General features: G+C 35.5%; 1 protein-coding gene across 3 annotated transcripts; it reads left to right on the top strand.

Annotated features, from left to right (window-relative positions):
* Positions 1-907: 907 nt before the first annotated feature.
* Positions 908-18,999, top strand: IFT52 (intraflagellar transport 52). 3 transcript variants are annotated; one of them, XM_032218707.1, is made up of 15 exons: positions 908-1,143; positions 1,670-1,843; positions 6,574-6,698; positions 6,866-6,953; positions 7,372-7,501; positions 8,537-8,612; positions 8,720-8,791; positions 8,945-9,071; positions 10,616-10,702; positions 11,202-11,270; positions 14,666-14,820; positions 15,719-15,806; positions 16,218-16,326; positions 18,114-18,259; positions 18,754-18,999. In XM_032218707.1, the coding sequence occupies exons 3-15, from the start codon at positions 6,580-6,582 to the stop codon at positions 18,799-18,801; spliced, it is 1,314 nt and encodes a 437-aa protein (XP_032074598.1). In that variant the 5' UTR covers positions 908-1,143; positions 1,670-1,843; positions 6,574-6,579; the 3' UTR covers positions 18,802-18,999. The 3 variants fall into 3 exon arrangements, with proteins under 3 accessions (XP_032074598.1, XP_032074599.1, XP_032074597.1); XM_032218708.1 differs by having other exon boundaries at positions 1,727-1,843; XM_032218706.1 differs by lacking the exon at positions 1,670-1,843.
* The last annotated feature ends 898 nt before the right edge of the window (positions 19,000-19,897 follow it).

A 19,897-nucleotide genomic window follows, 5' to 3' on the forward strand; every position in this document is an offset into this window, starting at 1 on the left:
GTGGGTTGTTCTTTTCAGTGATCACTGAAATCAGTATTTTTCTGACTAGTTCAGATTAGATTTGTTTTGAAAACAGCCACTGAAATGACTTGCAATTCTGTAACTTGACCTGAAAACCTTGGTTCACACGTTAAACTATAATGAGATTATTCCTTAGTGCAAAATACTTACAGTTCCCACCATACACAAACCATCCTTAATGTTGGTTTGAATGAAACCAATTCATTCAACTAATGTTAGTTATGTGAATGAAGCCAATTGTGGTTTAGTCAAATCATGGTTAAGCAACCTATACATTTATATACATCCACTTTAAGGGAGCAAAATGATACAGAAAAGGATTGCTACCATTTAATAGTTGCTTGATTTTTTTGCAGCCACAATTCAGTGTAGAGAGCACCAGTTTGGTCTAGTGGTTAAGGCACCAGATCTGGAAACTATAAATGTTAGTTCTGGCCTTAGGCATAAAAGCTGGCTGGGTGACTTTGAGTCAGTTACTTTCTCTCTCTCCCTAACCCAACACACGAGGTTGTTGTTGTGGGGAAAATAGGAGGAAGAAGGAATATTAAATATGTTCTCCCCTGGAATTACTTGTAAAATAATAATTTATTTATATAAATAAATATGGATTGATCGAATGCCAGAATCAGGCCAATACAGTCTTTTACGCCTCTTGTTATGGAGCATTTTTCTTAGAAAGCGTAAAGAGCTATAGATTTGCAAGCGAATAAGCCAGGGGGATTAATAGAAATTCTAAATTGTAATTAATATTCTTAATTGCTGCTTGTTCGCGCTAAAGGCGGGGACAGAGAAAACATCTCTCCTCTCGCGATGGTAGACTCTCACAAGCTCCCCCTATTTCCAAGAGTGGAGGATTCCGCCGGGGAAGCCCTCCCCTCTGCAGCAGTTCCAAGTCTGCAAGTCTCTTAACATTCCTGGATCAGATGTCATCAAACCTCTCACTTTTTGTCCCTCCCCCCGACCCCTCCGGAGGTTTACAGCTAAGGCGCGTTCTGCGCACGCGCAGGAAGAGAATCGCGTTGCTAGGGTGGAGTGGCCCTTAGTTACCGCGTGTTGCCGCCGCCGCCGCCACCGAGGTTTCCTAATCGAGGAACCGAGAAAAACATGGTGGCGACTCCGCAGGTAAATGGATTTCCTGGGGAGGGAAAGGACGAGTTAATAATACGGGGGGGGGGGGGACTCCAGTATAAAAACGCTCGTTTGCCGTCCTTGCATCTGTGGTCCATTTACATGGAGGAAAACCGGGCTGGCCTTGAGATACGTACAAGCCCCTCGAGCCGGAGACTCAAACGTCCCTTTTGGGGGGTTGTTGGAAGATGGTTTTTGCAATGCTTGCGCTACCTCAAAGAGGAGGGTCTCCTATTTTTATTCCTTAATTTCTCCTAGTCCCAACCGTTGCATAAGTATTAAAGCAGGGGTCCCCGAACTTGACAACTTTACGACTTGTGGACTTCAACTCCCTCCCTTCTGGGAGTTGAAGTCCACAAGTCGTAAAGTTGCCAAATTTGAAGACCTCTTTATTAAAGTGTGGCTGAGGAACTATCGGCTCCTCCAACTGTTTGCTGCTGGGATGGACCAGCATCGCCAAGGATGCTGGGAACGGTAGTTCAGCAACTTTTGGAAAACAAGAGATTCCTGAATTCAACAGATGCAAAGAGCCGCCTCTTCCTGCCTGGAAAAAAAAAAGGAATTTTTTTTTCATCAGTCCCTTGATGGCGAATATGTGGCAACACTTCCTTAGCAAGGAGCCTCGTTTCTAACATCAGGTTGATGAACAAAAAACCTCATCCAAGAGTCCTTGGACAATTCATTTCTGTAGAAGGTAGGCATGTTGAGTGTCTCTCTAATCCCGTTTTAAAAAATAAATGTTTCTACTAATACCAACACGTTTGTATCCTTATTACTATTCTCCTTCACAACATAGGGATATACCAACAGAGAACATGATAATTTCCCTTTTTGTGTGGACATATAGTCATAATTTTTTTAAGAACAGTAGTTTTTTACTACTGTTGAAGATGGTATTTTTAACGATGGTTTGTTGCAGAACATACACTTATAATGAGGTAGGTTTTTACCCCATGTTAATGCAGAAGCAAAGGGAGCCATTGTGGTTTAGCATTACCTGTAGAATTACCAGATTTCTGAACAGGTTAAATTGTTCACATTGTGAACAATTGTTAAATTGACAATTAGAAAGGGGTAAAGGAGGATACATTATTTAACTTTCTTGGCATCGGAGACAGAAAAAAGTCATTGCTCTATATGAATATGAAATTATTTTTTCTAGTATCAGAAAGACTGGCTTTTGAATGTCAAGAAGGTGCTAGAATAGGTTAGGAGAAAATGGTTGGTGTGTAACTGATTAAAGTTGGGTCAATTTCAGTGAGAACTTGTTACGTTGCAGTGACTAACCTGTATTATAAGACACATCTTTTTTCCTCTAAAAAGAGGCTGAAAATCTGGGTGCGTCTTATACACAGAATACAGCATTTTTTGCCCCCTGAAGCCCTGCCTCTTCACCAAAATGGCCATTCATAGCCTTTTGTAGACTTTCACAGAGCTCCTGGGGGCTGGGCAGGGCAGAAATGAGCAAAAAATGGGCCGTTTTTTGTCCCCCCCCCCCCAGCAGCACTCTATCAGCTTCCATAAGGCTATGCATGCATTTTTTTGACACAAAACGGCCCATTTTTGTGAAAAATGGGCCATTTTTTGCTCTCCCCCCCCTTGCCCCCAGGAGCACTCTGCAAGCCCCCGCAAGGCTATTCATGCCTTTTATTTGAAAAAAGAAGCCCGTTTTTGCGAAAAACGGGCCATTTTGGGGAGGTTTGCAGAGTGAAAAACCTTCCCCCCCCTTTGGAAAGCTGTTTCGTTAGAGTGATTGATGAGTTTTAGGTGCTACAGGTTGTCGGCGATTTTCTTCTCCAGCACATGGATAAATACACCTGGAAACATCTACCTACCTACCTACCTACTCTCTCTCTGCCCCTACCTACCTACTGTATTTATCTCTCTCTCCCTCTATCTACCTATATACCTACCTACCTACTCTCTCTCTCTCTCCCTACCTATCTACTGTATTTATCTCTCTCTATTTTTCTCTCTCTATCCCTCTACCTACCAACTTACCTACTCTCTCTCCCTACTTATATACTGTATTTTTCTCTCTCTCTCTATCCCTCTACCTACCTATCTACACACTCTCTATTTACCTACTGTATTTCTGTCTCTCTATAGTTCTCTCTCTCTATCCCTTTATCTACCAACCTACCTAATCTCTCTTTCCCTAGCTACCTACCTACTGTATTTCTATCTATCTCTATTTCTCTTTCTCTATCCCCCTCTCTCTCGCTCTCTTTTTATCCCTTTATCTACCTAACTACCTAACTAAACTCTCTCTCTCTCCCTACCTACCTACCTACTGTATTTCTCTCCCTCTATCTACCTACCTACTTTTTTAAAAAAATTGCCTCTTCAAAACCTGGGTGCGTCTTATACTCCGAAAAATATGGTTGTTGTTGTTGTTTTTTTAGGGAAGATTGTGCTGCAAAGAAAAGCTGCTCAGGAAGAGATAGTTTGTACAATAGATTCCAGAAAAGTCAAACAATATTTACTTCTTTGAATTAAAGGCTGGTTCAGACTTAATTAGGGCTATCCTAAAAAAGATGCTGTGTCCTAATGTCCTCTTCCTTTTAGAATAGCCCTAATTATGTCTGAACCAGTCTTTAATTCTGTTCCTCAAGGACAGGCATAGATTGATCAATATAATTCCTTCTATTTTTCTAGCTGCAAATGCAGCTACATTGTGGAGTCGTATAGTAATACAATTCATGGTTTTTCACCAAGAATTGTAATCCAGAAAAGATGCTGAGAATTACATAAAAGAGCATACTATTTTCTTTCCTGCAGCTATAATTATCAGAATCTCTTTAAATTTTTTGAAATTGTTTTGTAAATATGCCCTCTATGTACTACTAGTATATATTTGTCCTTGAAGATAATTTTATAACAGTTGTCTATGACTAAATTAATATTTGTTCATTACTTGGTGGAAAAAATGTCTGAAAAAAAATAATATTTAAAGATTTTTTTTCATTATTTGCTTAAAAGGAATTTGGGAGATCCTTTTTTTGCTTTAAACAGAGGAATTATGAATTCTTCATTTCCTGTAAATTATATAGGAATAGGATTTTTTTAAATTAACAAACGTAAAATACACACACACAAAACTTAGACAATTTTTTACCTGGATTAATAGGTGTGGCTTGTAACAGGAATAAGATTATTGGTAAAATATTCATTTTAATTGTCGCTATACGTCCTATGAGTGATAGCTGAATATTTTTCCAATTTTTTAAATCTTTCTTTATTTGTATCACTAATTTATTATAATTATCGTCTTTAATTGTGGAACATTTTGCCGACACCCAGATCTCAAGTATTTCATTTTCTTAGTTATTTGCATTCTGGTTGCTACTTCCAGTTCCTCTTCTTGCTTTTTTGTCATGTTCTTGGTAATCATTTTTGTTTGGTCTTTATTGATCTATTTAGTCCTGCCACTTTGCCATATTCTTCTAATTTTTGAATTAATTTCAGGCTGGATTTTTCACACTCTCTTTCTGTCCTCACCCAACAGGAAAAATTTCAATGGGCAATGAGGATGTATTTCAAATTGAATCCCTAGCATTGGAATTTTGGATATCTTAATTCCCAACCTGCCATTTTTACATCATATGCATACTTGTTCCCTTAATAGCAGGACTTTGAGAGTTCATTATGTAAATATAGTGTTTTTAGGGAGAAAGTATAATTGAAAACATTATGAATGGTAATTACTATTACAGAGGTAGTATTCAGCCAGTTCTCTCTGGTTCGGGCGAAGCTCTGCCCAACTATCCTGACATAATGAGCGAGCACTGTGTATGCGCATAAGGTGGTGTGCATATGGAGAAGCAGCATGTGCGCTCTCATTTGCGAACTGGTAGGGAAGGTAAGTGAATCCCACCGCTGGACTATTAGATGAATTTTCACTTTCATAATTTCATTTATTATTTGTTTGTTGAATTTATATGACTCCTCATCTCAAGAAAGTGACTCTGGGCACCTAATAATATTGTTTTTAGAAATGCTATAAACAAGATAAGAAATTTAATCTTATTTTTTTAAAATACTGTATTTCCCCCAAAATACGACAGGGTCTTATTTTCTTTTTACCTACAAAATATGGCTTGGGCTTTATTATGGGCGGAGGGTTTATTATTTTGGGGTTGCTGGGTGGCTGCTGTCTTGCGAGCGGACTCCCAAAGAGCCGGGCACAGCCTCATGGGCGAATGGCTGTGTTGCACTGTCGCAGTAGCGCAACACAATAGCCATGAAGCGACCACGCTCACGAGCAGCCACCCGGCAAACCCCATTTGCAGCCAGGTACAGAGCCATTCACTGACCTAGGGGTATCGCCAAATGTACAACCTGCAGAGCATACAACCATAGAGCGTGCATACAGAGCGGCCACTGCCGAAAGACTTGGGTTGGAAACCGTGGAAAAAGCTAAGCTGGGATGGCAGCGGCGTAGGTGCCCTGGCTCGGTAATGAGAGCTGGGCCATGCATCATGAGGCTGGGAGGTGGGTGAGCAAGAGCGGAACAGCCTCTGGAACGAACTCCCCGTGGAGATTCGAACCCTCACCACCCTCCAGGCCTTCCGCAAAGCCCTTAAAACCTGGCTATTCTGGCAGGCCTGGGGCTAAAGAGCTTCTGTCCCCCTTCTCGAATGGTATGGTTGTTGTGTGTTTTAAATTGTGTATTGTTTGTTTGTCTTTTTATCCCCTGTTTGTACCTCCTTTCCCTGACTGAGTTGTGAGCCGCCCTGAGTCCCCTTCGGGGAAAAGGGTGGCATATAAATGAAATAAATCCTAATCCTAACCCCCCTCTCCAGCCATGCAGAGCGCCATTCACTGGCATTTAGAAGGCGCCAAGCTGTGGGAGCCGGGCAGCGGCGAACAGGCGCTCACGCGGCTTGGCGATACCCCTAGGTCAGTGAATGGCGCTGTGCCCGGTTGCAAAGGAGGTTTGCTGGGTGGCTGCTCGTGAGCGTGATCGCTTCATGGCGGTCACAGCAGTGCAACACAGCCATTCACCCATGAGGCTGTGCCCGGCTCTTTAGGAGCCCGCTCGCAAGAGAGCAGCCCCCGGCAAACCCCCTCTGGGCACAGCGCTGCTCACCAACCTAGCGGTATCCCGAAGGCGCCAAGCAATGAGATCACCTTTGCGTCCCCCCAGGTTCCCGCGGCTTCGCACCTTCGGGATACTGCTAGGTTGGTGAGTGGCACTCTGCCTGGCCGGAGGTGGGGGGGTTGTCCAGGGGGCTTATATGCGGGGGGGGGGTGTTATATTTTTGCCCACCAGAAAAATGTGGCATGGCTGTATTATGAGGATATGTCATATTTTCGGGGAAACACGGTACTAAGCTAGAGACAATATATATTAACTGATATTTATAACATTGATTTGCTGTTCCTTTGTTTATGTAATTGTACTTTTTTTTAATCTTTAAGATAATTATGGAGGGAGATCTTCGGAATATTATTACCTTCAATGCTTCCAAAAAAGAAATTTTTACTATGAACAGTGGTTATAGGATTTTACAAAAAAAACTTCGTAGTAACTGGAAGATACAGAGGTAGGTGGAATTCATTGTATTTTATGTCTTTTTTGAAATCTGTAATTTGTTCTGATCTATATCTGTTAAATTAATATATATGTCATAAAGTTTTCCTTAAAACATATTGCATTTCTTTTTTGCTTTTTTAAATGGTGGAATGAGATTTCTTGTTTACTTGTTCCTAGCTTAAAAGATGAAATCACTTCAGAGAAACTTTCAGGAGTAAAACTGTGGATTACTGCAGGACCCAGAGAAAAGTTTACAGCTGCTGAAGTATGTGCTAGCATTGAATACATTATCTGTTTATTGTCTAGAGGTTAATTATATCTTAAATATTGAGAAGAACTTAAATATTTATCATAAGATTTATATTTTGGTGGAGAAACAGAAAGGTTCTCTGTGCACATTTTACTATGTACCAAGGAACAGATTGTTTATTAGCTTGTAAATTTCTATCATAAAATTATATGATTAATCTGATCATTTTCTTATTAAAAATAGATACATATTTTAAATGGGAAATGAAAATTTGGAAATATTAAAAGGTATAAATATTACAAGTCATGTAGTATGACTGTCTTAATATTCAAGACTGTCTTAATATTCTTGTTGACTAAGAAAAAAGTATGAAACCATACTTTTTGTATTTATTGTATCAATAAGTTTTTTCTGCTTTTGTTTTCCTTCTCAGTTTGAAGTTCTGAAGAAATATCTAGAAAGTGGTGGGAATATCTTGGTGATGCTGGGAGAAGGTGGTGAATCTCGTTACGATACTAACATCAACTTCTTATTAGAAGAGTTCGGGATCATGGTCAATAATGGTAATAAATTACATGAAAAATGGCTACTTCTACAGTTTTCAAAATGTATCCAAACTCCTAGTTCAAAATAGAAAACAAATTATAACTCAATATCTATTTTGACATCTTTTATATTTTCACATCAAGGCTAATAATAATTGTCTGAAAAAGAAAGGTAAATTTAGTTGTAGTTTTGACAAGGGTTTTTATTCTTAATATCTGTTGATTTTGGAAATAATCCTGTATAAGAACATATAGCTATCTTTATGTGACTTTTTCATTGCATTGATTTTATATTATTTCAATTTATTGTCTGTTTTCTTTTATGTTGTGGTAAACCACTTAGAGAGACAACTGTATGATATACTGTGATGACTCTTCTTAATTGTACATATTTAGTTTTGTATATTAACTACAATTTAATGTTTTGGTTATTTTTTAATGATTTCTATAAGCTGTGAAGAATCTGACTTCAGGCAGTTAGATAAGTTTTAGGAGTGAACGGATGAAACAGATATAGGAAGCGGTAAATAAATGTATTAAATAAATAATATTAAGTTTACATCTGAATATGTCATATTTATTATAGTTGCACTCCTAATAATTGGACAGTATGATTTTTAGTTAAATATATGTTGCTATACTGCCTTTGTTGCTACAGCTATTCCATTTGGTCTGTAACTTTCCTACATATTAAAATATCAGCAGTCTATTCCATTTGCCATATATACATAATATGCTCTAGCAGAATTCTAACAGAAGGCCCTTGGTTTATAGTGAATAGCATGCCAAGCTGCAGTGTACTTGGAATAATAGCAGTGCCCAGAGCATGGAGGCAATAAAAGACAGCTATCACAGTGGACCTACTAAAGAGTGTCCCTGTGCCACTGAACTGCTCTCATTTAGTTTAACTGTGCATTTATATTTTGCTAGGATTGTACATCCACCACTGGCCATAGATTCATGATTTGAAATGGAATTAATTATGCCCATGAAATAGAATCTTTATCTTGAAGCAATGTACTTCAGTAACTATTTGTTTGTCTTTCTTTTAAGATTCTGTGGTGAGAAATGTGTATTATAAATATTTCCATCCTAAAGAAGCGTTGGTGTCTAATGGAGTTTTAAATCGGTAAGTCATTTACCTATTTAATAAATGGATAATAAATCATTTCAGGCAAATTTTATTTAAATCACTGTTGATTTAATCTCAGTTGATTTTTTATTTCTGTCAACAAGGGAAATCAGCAGAGCTGCAGGAAAAACCGTGACTGGGATAATAGATGAAGATACTGGTGGAAATGATTCACAGTAAGTATCCTGTATGCTACATTGTGCATGCCATTTTTTTTAAAGTCAGACCATTTTTATAGGAAAGTATTGTTACAGTATACTGTATCTGGAAATGCACAATGCTGCAATGTTTTAAAATTGGCCATGACATTCTTTGCATCTTTTTTCTAGGGCTCTCACTTTTGTATATCCGTTTGGTGCTACATTAAATGTGATGAAACCTGCAGTGGCTGTTTTGTCTACAGGCTCTGTCTGTTTTCCTCTTAATAGACCCATTTTGGCTTTTTATCCTTACAAGGTACGTTATTGAGTTACAATTTCTGTCCAACTTTAGTTCTTTATGACAACATATTTCCTCTGTATTTTGCCATTTGAAAATACTGTGACATGGTTTCAAACAGAAGGATATTAACAACTACTCTATTCCCTTGCCCCCACCTGGTTTAGCAATTGTTAGAAATAGATAGTGCTATCATTAAAACACTTTAAAGTTGTGGAGGAAATTCCTGCTAGACTGAAAGGAGGTGTTAAGAAGGAGCCAGGTTTAGAGTCTTTGCACTATAGAAAGCAGCATAGATCTAACCAACCCCACAATCCATGAAGCCTTACCTTATCATTATCTAGGGAATGCAGTCAGTCATGTGAGATTCTTCTAACATAGAGGACTAGCAATAACAAAACAATCACTTCATAAACGCATGGCCCAACATAGCAGAACAAACCAATCAGGACTAGATTTAACAGTCTATCTGTATTTAAAAGATAAAGGCCACTTTTTTGAAGACAGCAAGTCCACATTTTGGACAGAGAGGACTGCTGGTTTGAAAGAGGAGTGAAAGTGGCCATTAATTTCAAAATTGAACAGCACTCTCTCAACAGAGGAGGAGTGATATGACATCTTTCACCAGTCTACAACACAGTCCTCTCAGCAGTTCCAAGAAGGGTCCATACTCATTTGCATTACTCTGGTGACCCTAAGGACATAGATAAACCTTCAAGGGGCCTTAATGACTCTCTAAATGAATGCTAATGATGAACTTTCTGCAAGGAATATAAATCCTTCCATTCTCCACCATCCAATCAGAGCCAAAGAAGCTTCTTGGATGAGAAGTGAAAGGTCTTCAAAGAAAAAGAAAACAAGGCCAGTTGCTTCTTTAAAAAGCACCTTTGAAACAATCTGGATGACTGCGAACCTCCATAGACGCAATAACATTTTTATTTGAGACTGTTCAGAAATGGTTCTGATTACTTTTGCCTGACAAAAATACAGTATAGTGATTATAATTATTATTAAAATCTAGACCTAGGTTTCAAGGTCTCAAATGTCATATATTTGCAGTTGACCTGTGTGTGTGTGTGTGTGTGAATGTGAGTGAGGGAGAGGGAGAGAGAGAGAGAGATGCAGTATTATACATTTGTGGGTGTTTAAATGAAGTGAGTGTTGGTGGATTTTGTTTAAACCAAATGTGCCTATTATAGGGCTTTATTTGTTGTCTATTTCTCAAATCAGTTAAAATGAACAAGAAAATATGGAACCTTTGTGTATACTGTGGATTTTTTTATTGGCTCAAGAAAAATAAACTTAAAAGTGGTGCCTTAAATCTTGATTAATCTTTGTTTGCCAACAAAATGATGTTAATTTAAAATAATATCACAATAACCAGAGCAATTGTTCAGATCTCTATGTCGATTAGTGGTTGTCTTCATTTTATCCCCTACATATTATAAAAAATATACCTCACTGTTAAAATGGAATCAACTTAAGCTAAATAGCACGTTTTAGATTTTCCCTTAGATGATGATACTTCATATATGTACTGTCTTACCTTTATTATTTGATAGACTCAAGGTGGCAAATTAGCAGTATTGGGATCATGTCATATGTTCAGTGATCAGTATTTGGAAAAAGAAGAAAATACCAAAATCATGGTGAGTCATTGTTTAATCTTATGTCTTTTCAAATGAAAGATTGGTATTTTTTTCCCCTGAAGCTCAGTGTAACACATCATATTTCAACCAATGCAGGTAGAAAGGTTTGCTGCTTTATCCCTTCCTTCAGACCTTTATTTATTATGTGTTCATGCATGCAAGCATGGATTTATGAGACTTATATACTACTACAATCAAATATATTATATTTTTGGGTTGTTGGTTTTTTTATACACTGATGCTAAGCCAGCCAATGGGGAGAATGCATTTAATGCTGATACAATATTTTTCAGGCAATTCAAGAATTTTTAAACACATAATACTTGATTGCTGGACCAAACACTAATTCACTAATACAATAAAAAGTTTTAAAGCCCATTAAAGGTAATCAAACTTTCACAGAGATAAAGAAAATGAAGGAATTGAATTGTGGGGCCAGGTTTTTAATCATAGTTGTTTAAATGCTTTACAAATGTAAGAAATTTCTATGGTTTCTTAGGAAGTACTTTTCCAGTGGCTTACAACAAATGACATTCACTTAAATCAGATAGATGCAGAAGATCCAGAAGTAAGTATATACTATATGTCTATATATCGATGTACAGAACCTTTATTGCACAAACCATAAGTTGTTATAAAATACTATAAAAATTAAACAAATTTATGAGGCATCATGTAATGGAAATGAGAGACCACTTTTGTCACAAACAGAAATAAATTTGAAGAAGCAATATATAATTGTTTTCAGATAAATATTTAGAATTTAAAATTAGTTTAAAAAATTAGTGCAATATGTCATACTTACATGTGATTTTTCTTTTTAGTGTAATTCTAAGCCTTAAAGAAATTAAGGCTATAGATGTAATGAATAAATTTCAGGTAAAAATATAATTCCTACCGGTAAATTAAAGGAAGATATCAAAGGCTAATTAAAAAAAACATAATAGGTATAGGTGATCAGCTGGACAAATGCCTACATTTACCTCTAACCAAAATTATTTAAAATAAATTATCAGCAGAATCAAAAAGGAGGCTGTAAGAACTACTTAAAGGCATATTGAGGCATATTGTGCAGACCGTAGAATACCACTTAGCAACATTCTGTGAGACAGAGTTAGGCTGAACTGATAATAACAGCTGGAGGATTGAATGGAAATAACAACTCCTGCCGAGCTTTATCCTAGTAGAAGTAATACAAAACAACATGATTCAGCATGTGAATTGTTCCTCCACTGCAGAAGTACAATTTACCCTCAAGCTGAACATGTCAATATCTCCCCTCAGTAACATTGGTGGGAGCACATTAACTTTGATCAAAGAAAACCTCTCCTGAATGTAGGTTTATTACTTGGTTGAAGTATTTTACTGGGGAGAATAGATGAGTAGATTTACTTGGAAACATAGACAAGATTGATAGGTCAATTTGTATGTTAAATCCAGAGGAGTCTATTTAAGAGTGGATAGTACTTATTCAGAGCCCTTGGGAAATCAAAGAATTTTAGTTTCTCATAGAATACCTGGTTCCAAAAAGAATTAAAGTTCTCAATCTGTTTTAGAGAAGCTAGACCAATAGGAAAGAAGAATAACTGAAGCCGGTCAGAAAATATCCAAGTCAGTGCTTCAGTAATATGCCATTGAACTGATTTTACTGTATTAGATTAGATTAGTTGGGAAGGTGGTCCTTTGAAATTGGTTTGTTGTTGTTGTTGTTAGTTACAAAGTTGTGTCTGACCCATCGCGACCCCATGGACAGGCCTTCCTATCCTCTACCATCCTCTGGAATCCATTTAAGACTCCATCCAGCCACCTCATTCTCTGTCGTCCCATTCTTCTTTTGCCTTCAATCTTTCCAAGCATTAGGCTCTTCTCCAGTGAATCCTTCCTTGTATTGTACCCTTTTTGAGAAGAATGACCTCAATTGACCCATCTGAGCTCCAAAGAGAAATTCAGCATGGACCTTGTCCAGAAAAAACTTTGAGCACAACAGTTGCAAATTGAATTTCTTTGAAGAAAAAAAATTCCTTTGAAGAATTCCTAGGGGGGGGGGAGCCGATTTAAGGCTGATTTTGTGGATTTCAAGGTAAAGATAAAGGTTCCCCTTGCACATATGTGCTAGTCATTCTCGACTCTAGGGGGTGGTGCTCATCTCCGTTTCTAAGCCGAAGAGCCAATGCTGTCCGAAGGTCCTGTGGCCAACATGACTAAATGCCAAAGGCGCACAGAACGCTGTTACCTTCCCACCAAAGGTGGTTCTTATTTTTCTACTTCCATTTTTACATACTTTCGAACTGCTAGGTTGGCAGAAGCATGTGCATTAAGGATAACATAATTGGCATGGGGTTGCTTCAGTACTTGAATGACTTAACAAGTTCTATTGGATGATTATTTAATTACAAAAACCATAACTTTTGTTTTAAAATAGTTGATTTCAGACATTTGTCCTCAGCTGGCAGCATAAGTTGGCAACATATTGTTCATAGAGGTCATTTCTTTTCTGGTATAATTCTAAATCTTTAAAATATAGTTGCATCAATTTTCATACATTATGTGTTATTGATATCAGCCTCCCTTAATGTTTTAACAAAAGGCTTTGTAAGTAACTTTGGGGTCCCGATATATCTACAAATTTAAACAATTACGAAGCAAATCTGATGAGATTATACAATCAGGGCAAATTGTCAGAAGACTACTAGAGCATGAACTACTTGTGCAAAAAATACATTTTCTCTCAATAAGAATTCATCTAAACATGTTTAAATTAAAATGTGCCAAGAATCTTGTGGGGTTTATTCCATGTAAGTTTCTAAATGGAAGTATTATCTTGTATTTTGTCATTATTCTATGACATAATGATCTATTTTTTTTTCTGACCCACCTTTAGCCATACCACAAAGGGCAAAAATATGCCTCAAAATGAAATGTTTAATCACATATATGTCCTTTCCTATTTTTTTATACTTAAAATAGGACCACTACACAGGACATGTTTGATAGTTTTAAAACTTTTACAACTTGGAGATTCATGGCACTCCTTATTGAAATGTTATAATTACAATGACCAAAGTTTCAATATTTTGTTATGATCTTTGAACTAATTTAGATTACATTGAAAATATATTGTCAGATTCATAAAAGTATTTGGCCTGGTTAATAACTTGTCACAATTTAAATTAAAAGTTTTATTTAAGCAAAATATATGATTGTGCTTTATTTCAGTGTTCAACGCTCCCCTTTCACTATCACTGTTCCAAGTTGGATTTCACAACAAAAAATAAAATAATTTTACAATCAGTGTTAACATGAGTATATTCTGACCAAAGTATTTTGTTATTTAAAGCAGTTTGTTGTTCAAAAGTTTTGAATTATGAGATGTATTTTCTTATAGTCTAAAGATGGAACAGATTGGTTTTGAATTCAGGTAGTCCTCAAATTACAATCATTTGTTTAGCAACCATTTGAAGGTACCTAGCACTGAAAAAAGTCACTTATAACCAGTCTTTCCACTTAGGACTGTTGCAGCATCCCCACAGTCATGTGATCAAAATTTGGGCGCTTGTCAACCAACATGTAGTTACAATGGTTGCGGTGTCCCAGAGCTATGCAATTTGTCATTTATAACCTTCCCAGCTACCTTTCAGCAAGCATAATCAGTGGGGAGTTTGGATTTACTTCATGACCCTGTGATTCAGTAAAGAACTGCAGGTGATTAAGATCTGTGGGAAAAAATATTGTAGACTTGGGTATCCTTTACTTAACAACTGTCTTGCTTAACAACAGAAATTCTGGTCCCAATTGTGCCTGTAAGTCTAAGATTACTTGCATACTGCTAAATTTAGCATCTTGACTAGAAATTAAAATAGACTTATTTTATATTTATATATCTTAATTGTATATTAGATATGTAAATATATTAACACCCATTTTTTAAAAATACCAGCTGCTACTTTGCTTTATTTTTTCCAGATTTCTGATTATACAATGCTTCCTGATATAGCCACTTTGTCAGAACGTTTACGAGTTTGTCTGCAAGAGGGAGATGAGAATCCACGAGACTTTACAACACTGTTTGATATGTCTATTTACCAACTAGATACTACAGCACTTCCGAAAATTATTAAGTCAGCATCTGAGTGTTTTTGTTATTCTTACAATAATAGCTTATTTTAAAAAAATATAATAACAAATTGGATTTAAATATTGCATGCATTGGCATATAAATCTACAATGTATATATATAATTATGATCTATTTTGGATAGGTGGCAATGATATATAAAAAACACTTAAGAAAGCAAATAAATAAGCCATTAATGGACTTCTATGTATGCACCAGAATGTTTTAAAGTTATAAGAGTTGAGCTACATCAACCCAGATCCAGAAAGAAGAGCAAATAGTAATAGGCTGTGGCCAGGAAAGTTTTTTTTTCTCTTCTGTGCAGAAAATTGTGTTTCCCAGTGGAATTGTGAGAAGAGTACTGGATTTATGGTTGTTGTTCTTGCTGTGCTACTTGTTGTGCTTATATCTATGTTTTTTCAGTGCAACAAGAAACACAGCAATCTCCTTTGTTTATACATCTGCCTAAGAATTAGTTGTACCTTTTTTCAAAACCAAAACTTCTCATTAGCCTGTTTCTTGATACCAGTTTTATTCTAAGAGTTATCATTTCTGGACTATGCCCTTAATATATAACATCCTTTTCCATATTGACCAATAGCACTTCATTGCTCAAGTTCTATATAACTTTCTATTTTTGCATCGGAATTTTTTGAATTTTAGATTTTGATGCAAAAATAGAATGCTTTCTATGGGTAAAAATATTAACATTATGTGAAGTCCACAAGGTTAATTGGAATATAGTCCTAATCAGAGTTCTTTTAAAGTTGCCCCATGCAGTTTTGTAGAACTTACTTCCTAACAATTGTGTTTAGGAGTATACTTAATAATATTATATTCTTAATTAGCAATTTGATGTTTTACATTTATTATCAGATTACGTAATCTAGCTGTATTTTACAGGTCTTATGAACAGCTGAATGTGAAATATGAACCACTTCAGCTAATTCAGCCACAGTTTGAAACACCTTTACCTGCACTCCAGCCAGCAGTGAGTAACAGTGTCATTTGTTGTTGCTACAATAAAATAATTGTATAAGGAAAATAAGTATTTTCATTCTGGATATAAGATTTGATCCATTAGCAAAAAAATAGCCAGAATACATCAGTTAAATTAAGATGTGAGTATCACAAAAGATGGATAGGAGGCACATTATAAGACACTGGAATACCCATAGTAAAGGTGAATCAAGTGTTTGAGGGAAAGGCTAAAATTTCAGATAAAGGCTAACAGAAATAGAGATTTTGAGTAGGTTATAAATAATTACTAAATAATTACTTATTAATTACTTTCTTGTGGATATTAAAATGCTTTGATTAGTATCCTACACCAATATTCCTTTTTTTTAAAAAATAAATAAGGACAAATCAGACATTTTTGTTTCATCTTTTTGCTTATTAGGTTTTTCCACCAGCTTTCAGAGAGTTGCCTCCTCCCAGCCTGGATTTGTTTGATTTGGATGAAACTTTTTCTTCTGAGAAAGCTCGTCTCGCCCAAATAACAAACAAGTGTGAGTAGTTCAAACATTTGTGGTGAGTTTGCTAAGTTAATTTGCAGAATGGTTGAGTACTTCAACAACTTGAATTCTCCACAATGAGCCATGATTTCAAACTAAGGTTCGGCAAATTTGCATCTATAATTTTCTGTTATTTTCTCTAGAAGTGTTAATTTATAAATAGTGAATATAGGGTGTGGGAGGTGTTACACAAATATATCCAAATAACGATTTCTCCATGTATGGGTTTGTGGTAGAAGTAATTTTGACCGGTTATTTTAACTGTTTATTTTAGGGATTCTATATTTTAGGATTGGTATATTTGATACAAAAAGTCCATTTTGAAAATTTTGCAATTGTGGAAGAAAGCATGAGGAACAAAGCCATAAATTCTTGATCAGGAGAGGAGACTTTCCCACAAACGTAGACATAGAAATTCTGTTGTTTACTTTTGGAGGAGGAGTGTCAAACTCATGTCATCACAGCAGCATCACATGACGTATCAGGACTTTCCCCCCCTTTTCTAAAATGGGCATGGGCGTGGCCAGTACGGGCTAGGAGAGTGACAACCCTGTTTTAGAGAGATCAGTAGAGTTGTTAGACCACTTTGGGTTTTTAAGATGTTCAGAAGTATTGTAGCTAGACTACCTATTCAAGATAAATGTGAAATATTGGCAGGTTGTACATCTGTTATTGTATTCAATTTGGCCTTTGGTTTAAAGTACCCTTTTTTAAATTTAGTCCTTAGTTTTAAATCTCTAGCAAAGTGATTTCTAATTCACATAATTTCTTAACATCTATTAAGACTTCATTTTAATTCATTTTTAAATGTAACTGTATCTGTACTATAATTCCCATGATTTTTTAAAATGGAATTATTTTTATAAACTAAATCTGGTTTTGATAGTAAATTATATTTGGTTATGAATTGCTTTTAAAATATGAAAATAAACTGGATTTATGAGACACTAAATGCCTAAATGACTATAGAATAGTGGGACAATATTTCTGTGATAATAGAAAAATCTGTATAATAAAGATAGATTATTGATATTCAGAGAAAACTCATATAAAGTTATAGAAATATATGATTAGTGTTATAAACAAAATAAATAACATTATCCAGTGGGTGTTAGAAACAGAGATCGTCTATTATATGTGGAATTGCCTATTATTACTTGCATGTAATGAATACAACTAAAGAAAATATATTTCATTATGGCATTCCATTAGATCCTCTGGTTTATTTTTCAATTGTACAAATTAATTTGTTCAGCAAACATAAGCAATGTTTTAAAAATAGTTTTCTATGCAAAGTATGAAATATTGTTGATGTTGCTGTCAGTAAGATAATAGTTACAAAATATGTAATAATTTGTCATTATAGCAGAGTCCATAATTTATAAGAGAGTGGCTGAAAATAGATGAAATATATAATTTTTTTTATTGAATTTTATAAAACTTATTTCAAAATGCCTTTCTGCCAAAGTTCAATAGCAATTTTAGCTTACCGATTATTTCTATTATTGCTTATAAGTAGGCCTGTTGCTCAAAGCAACAAATGTGTGAACATTGAATAGAATGACAGATAACACTTAATGTTTTACATGAACCAGTTGCCGTTAACTATCTCTTCCACATACAATTATGCCAATTTTTTTATCAATTATAAAAACAGATGTTTCAAATGACTTTATGCTCTTTAGAAGATGAGGCATTATAAATTATTTACAGAAATAGATACCATGGCTCCATATAAAATTTGCATCTATTTATAGTAATACTTCTTTGTATTTTATTAGGTACTGAAGATGATCTGGAATTCTATGTCAGAAAATGTGGCGATATCCTAGGGGTAACAAATAAACTGCCAAAGGAACAGCAAGATGCCAAGCATATACTGGAGCATATTTTCTTTCAAGTGGTGGAGTTCAAGAAGCTAAATCAAGTAATTATTAAACATTTTTCTTCTAGCCATATATAATGGTTTTACAGGTGGTCCTCATTTAACGACTACTCTTCAGCAACCATTCAAATGTGATTGTGCTAAATGTGTAGTAGTTATCACTAATCCTTGTACTTATAGCTGTCATGTCCCTGTGGTCACATGATCGCAATGTTGGCACCTGGCTTACAGTTATGACTTTAAAGCATCTCATGGTCATAGTAACCAACAATTCTGGTTACTCAGAATATTCTATGTACATTGATTTGACTAGGGAATATTCAGAATTTGAGGCAGTACAGTACAGAAAAAAAAAGTTAGGTAGTTGATAGGATGACCTGAGTTGCTGATGAAGTATCTCTAAATATTCTTGTTTACTAAAGTCAATTTCGGATAATAAAAATATTTTCCAATGATACCTTTGAATTTTAAAAGCTAGGAATGGAGAGTCCATGATGATGTATGATGTACTTTAATATTTTTTTCTCTTCTGAAAGGAAAATGATATTGATACAAGTGAAGTTGGATTCCAGGGTGGTTTCTGAAAAATCCGAAGTATAAACCATGTGTCTTTTTTGGAAGAAGAGGAATCATAATTTATTGAACAAGCACATGACAAGTGACTGTTATCTGCCAATTTTCTATATATACACTATGTTGTAAATATGAAGATAATCTAAAATTTTGAATGAGAAACTGTATTAAGTGGCAGTAATTTTGATTTATATACATATATATATATATATATATAAATATTGTATATTTAATGTGTTTTTTAAATAAATCATTTGTACAATTTGAAATTCTTGTTTGATTAGTTTGTTCTCTAAAGATTTTTTTGAGCAATTTAAATATGTATAATAGCTAGGGATATGTATAATAGTGATTAGTTATTGCAAGACATGAAACATAGATGGAATTCCATGAATTAGGAGGTCTTAAAGGCCTCTCTTCACGTACAGTGTCGGATGAGGAAGTCGGTTCAGCAATTCATGATCAGAAAGGCCTTTAAGTAGAGATACATAGCTGAATTAAAATTTGTGTCTTATGTGATGTTAAAAACGGATCAAGGATATTCTCATTTTGAGTTAGAATGTGAAGATCAGTTAAAATCTCAGGTTAACACAGTTTATGTGAAGTCAAGGAACTATCTGATATTTTTGTATTGTTGATAGAAAAATGTGCAATTGAGTTATACCAAGCTTTTTAAAAGCAGAAGAGTAAGCAATTAATGTGGCCAATTTCTCAGCACAACAGATAATATTAAAATTCAGCACTGACTTTGATAGTGGAAGTAACTGGTTTAATCTCAGAGGAAAGAAATAAAACTGATTTCCACGCATAATAAGCAGTGCTTTTGTGTTATTTGGTAACTTTATTTATTGGAACAAGATATAGTCTTTTAATTCCATTTATTCCTGCTCAGCCTTCTGTAACAACTTATTTCAAGGATTGGAAACTCATACTACTGACAGGTGGACAAGCAGGGGAAAAAACTTTGGACAAAGGTCTGCATTCTGCTTCCTGCAAAAGTCAGGTTTTGGTTTATATTTCCAGCAAGCATAAAGAACCCATTTCACTTTGTACACTGTAAACAAATCCTGTTTTGTCACTGTCATCTGGTGATCCATGTTGCTGAAA

This window comes from Thamnophis elegans, chromosome 5, assembly GCF_009769535.1.
Source record: "Thamnophis elegans isolate rThaEle1 chromosome 5, rThaEle1.pri, whole genome shotgun sequence".
NCBI lineage: Eukaryota > Metazoa > Chordata > Lepidosauria > Squamata > Colubridae > Thamnophis > Thamnophis elegans.

What these genes read in the sequence shown, in the direction of transcription:
- IFT52 (XM_032218706.1), top strand. An exon ending in AAGAAAATACCAAAATCATG is followed by an intron (nt 10,703 to 11,201) that starts GTGAGTCATTGT and finishes ATGGTTTCTTAG; the next exon opens with GAAGTACTTTTCCAGTGGCT. An exon ending in AGTTCAAGAAGCTAAATCAA is followed by an intron (nt 18,260 to 18,753) that starts GTAATTATTAAA and finishes CTCTTCTGAAAG; the next exon opens with GAAAATGATATTGATACAAG.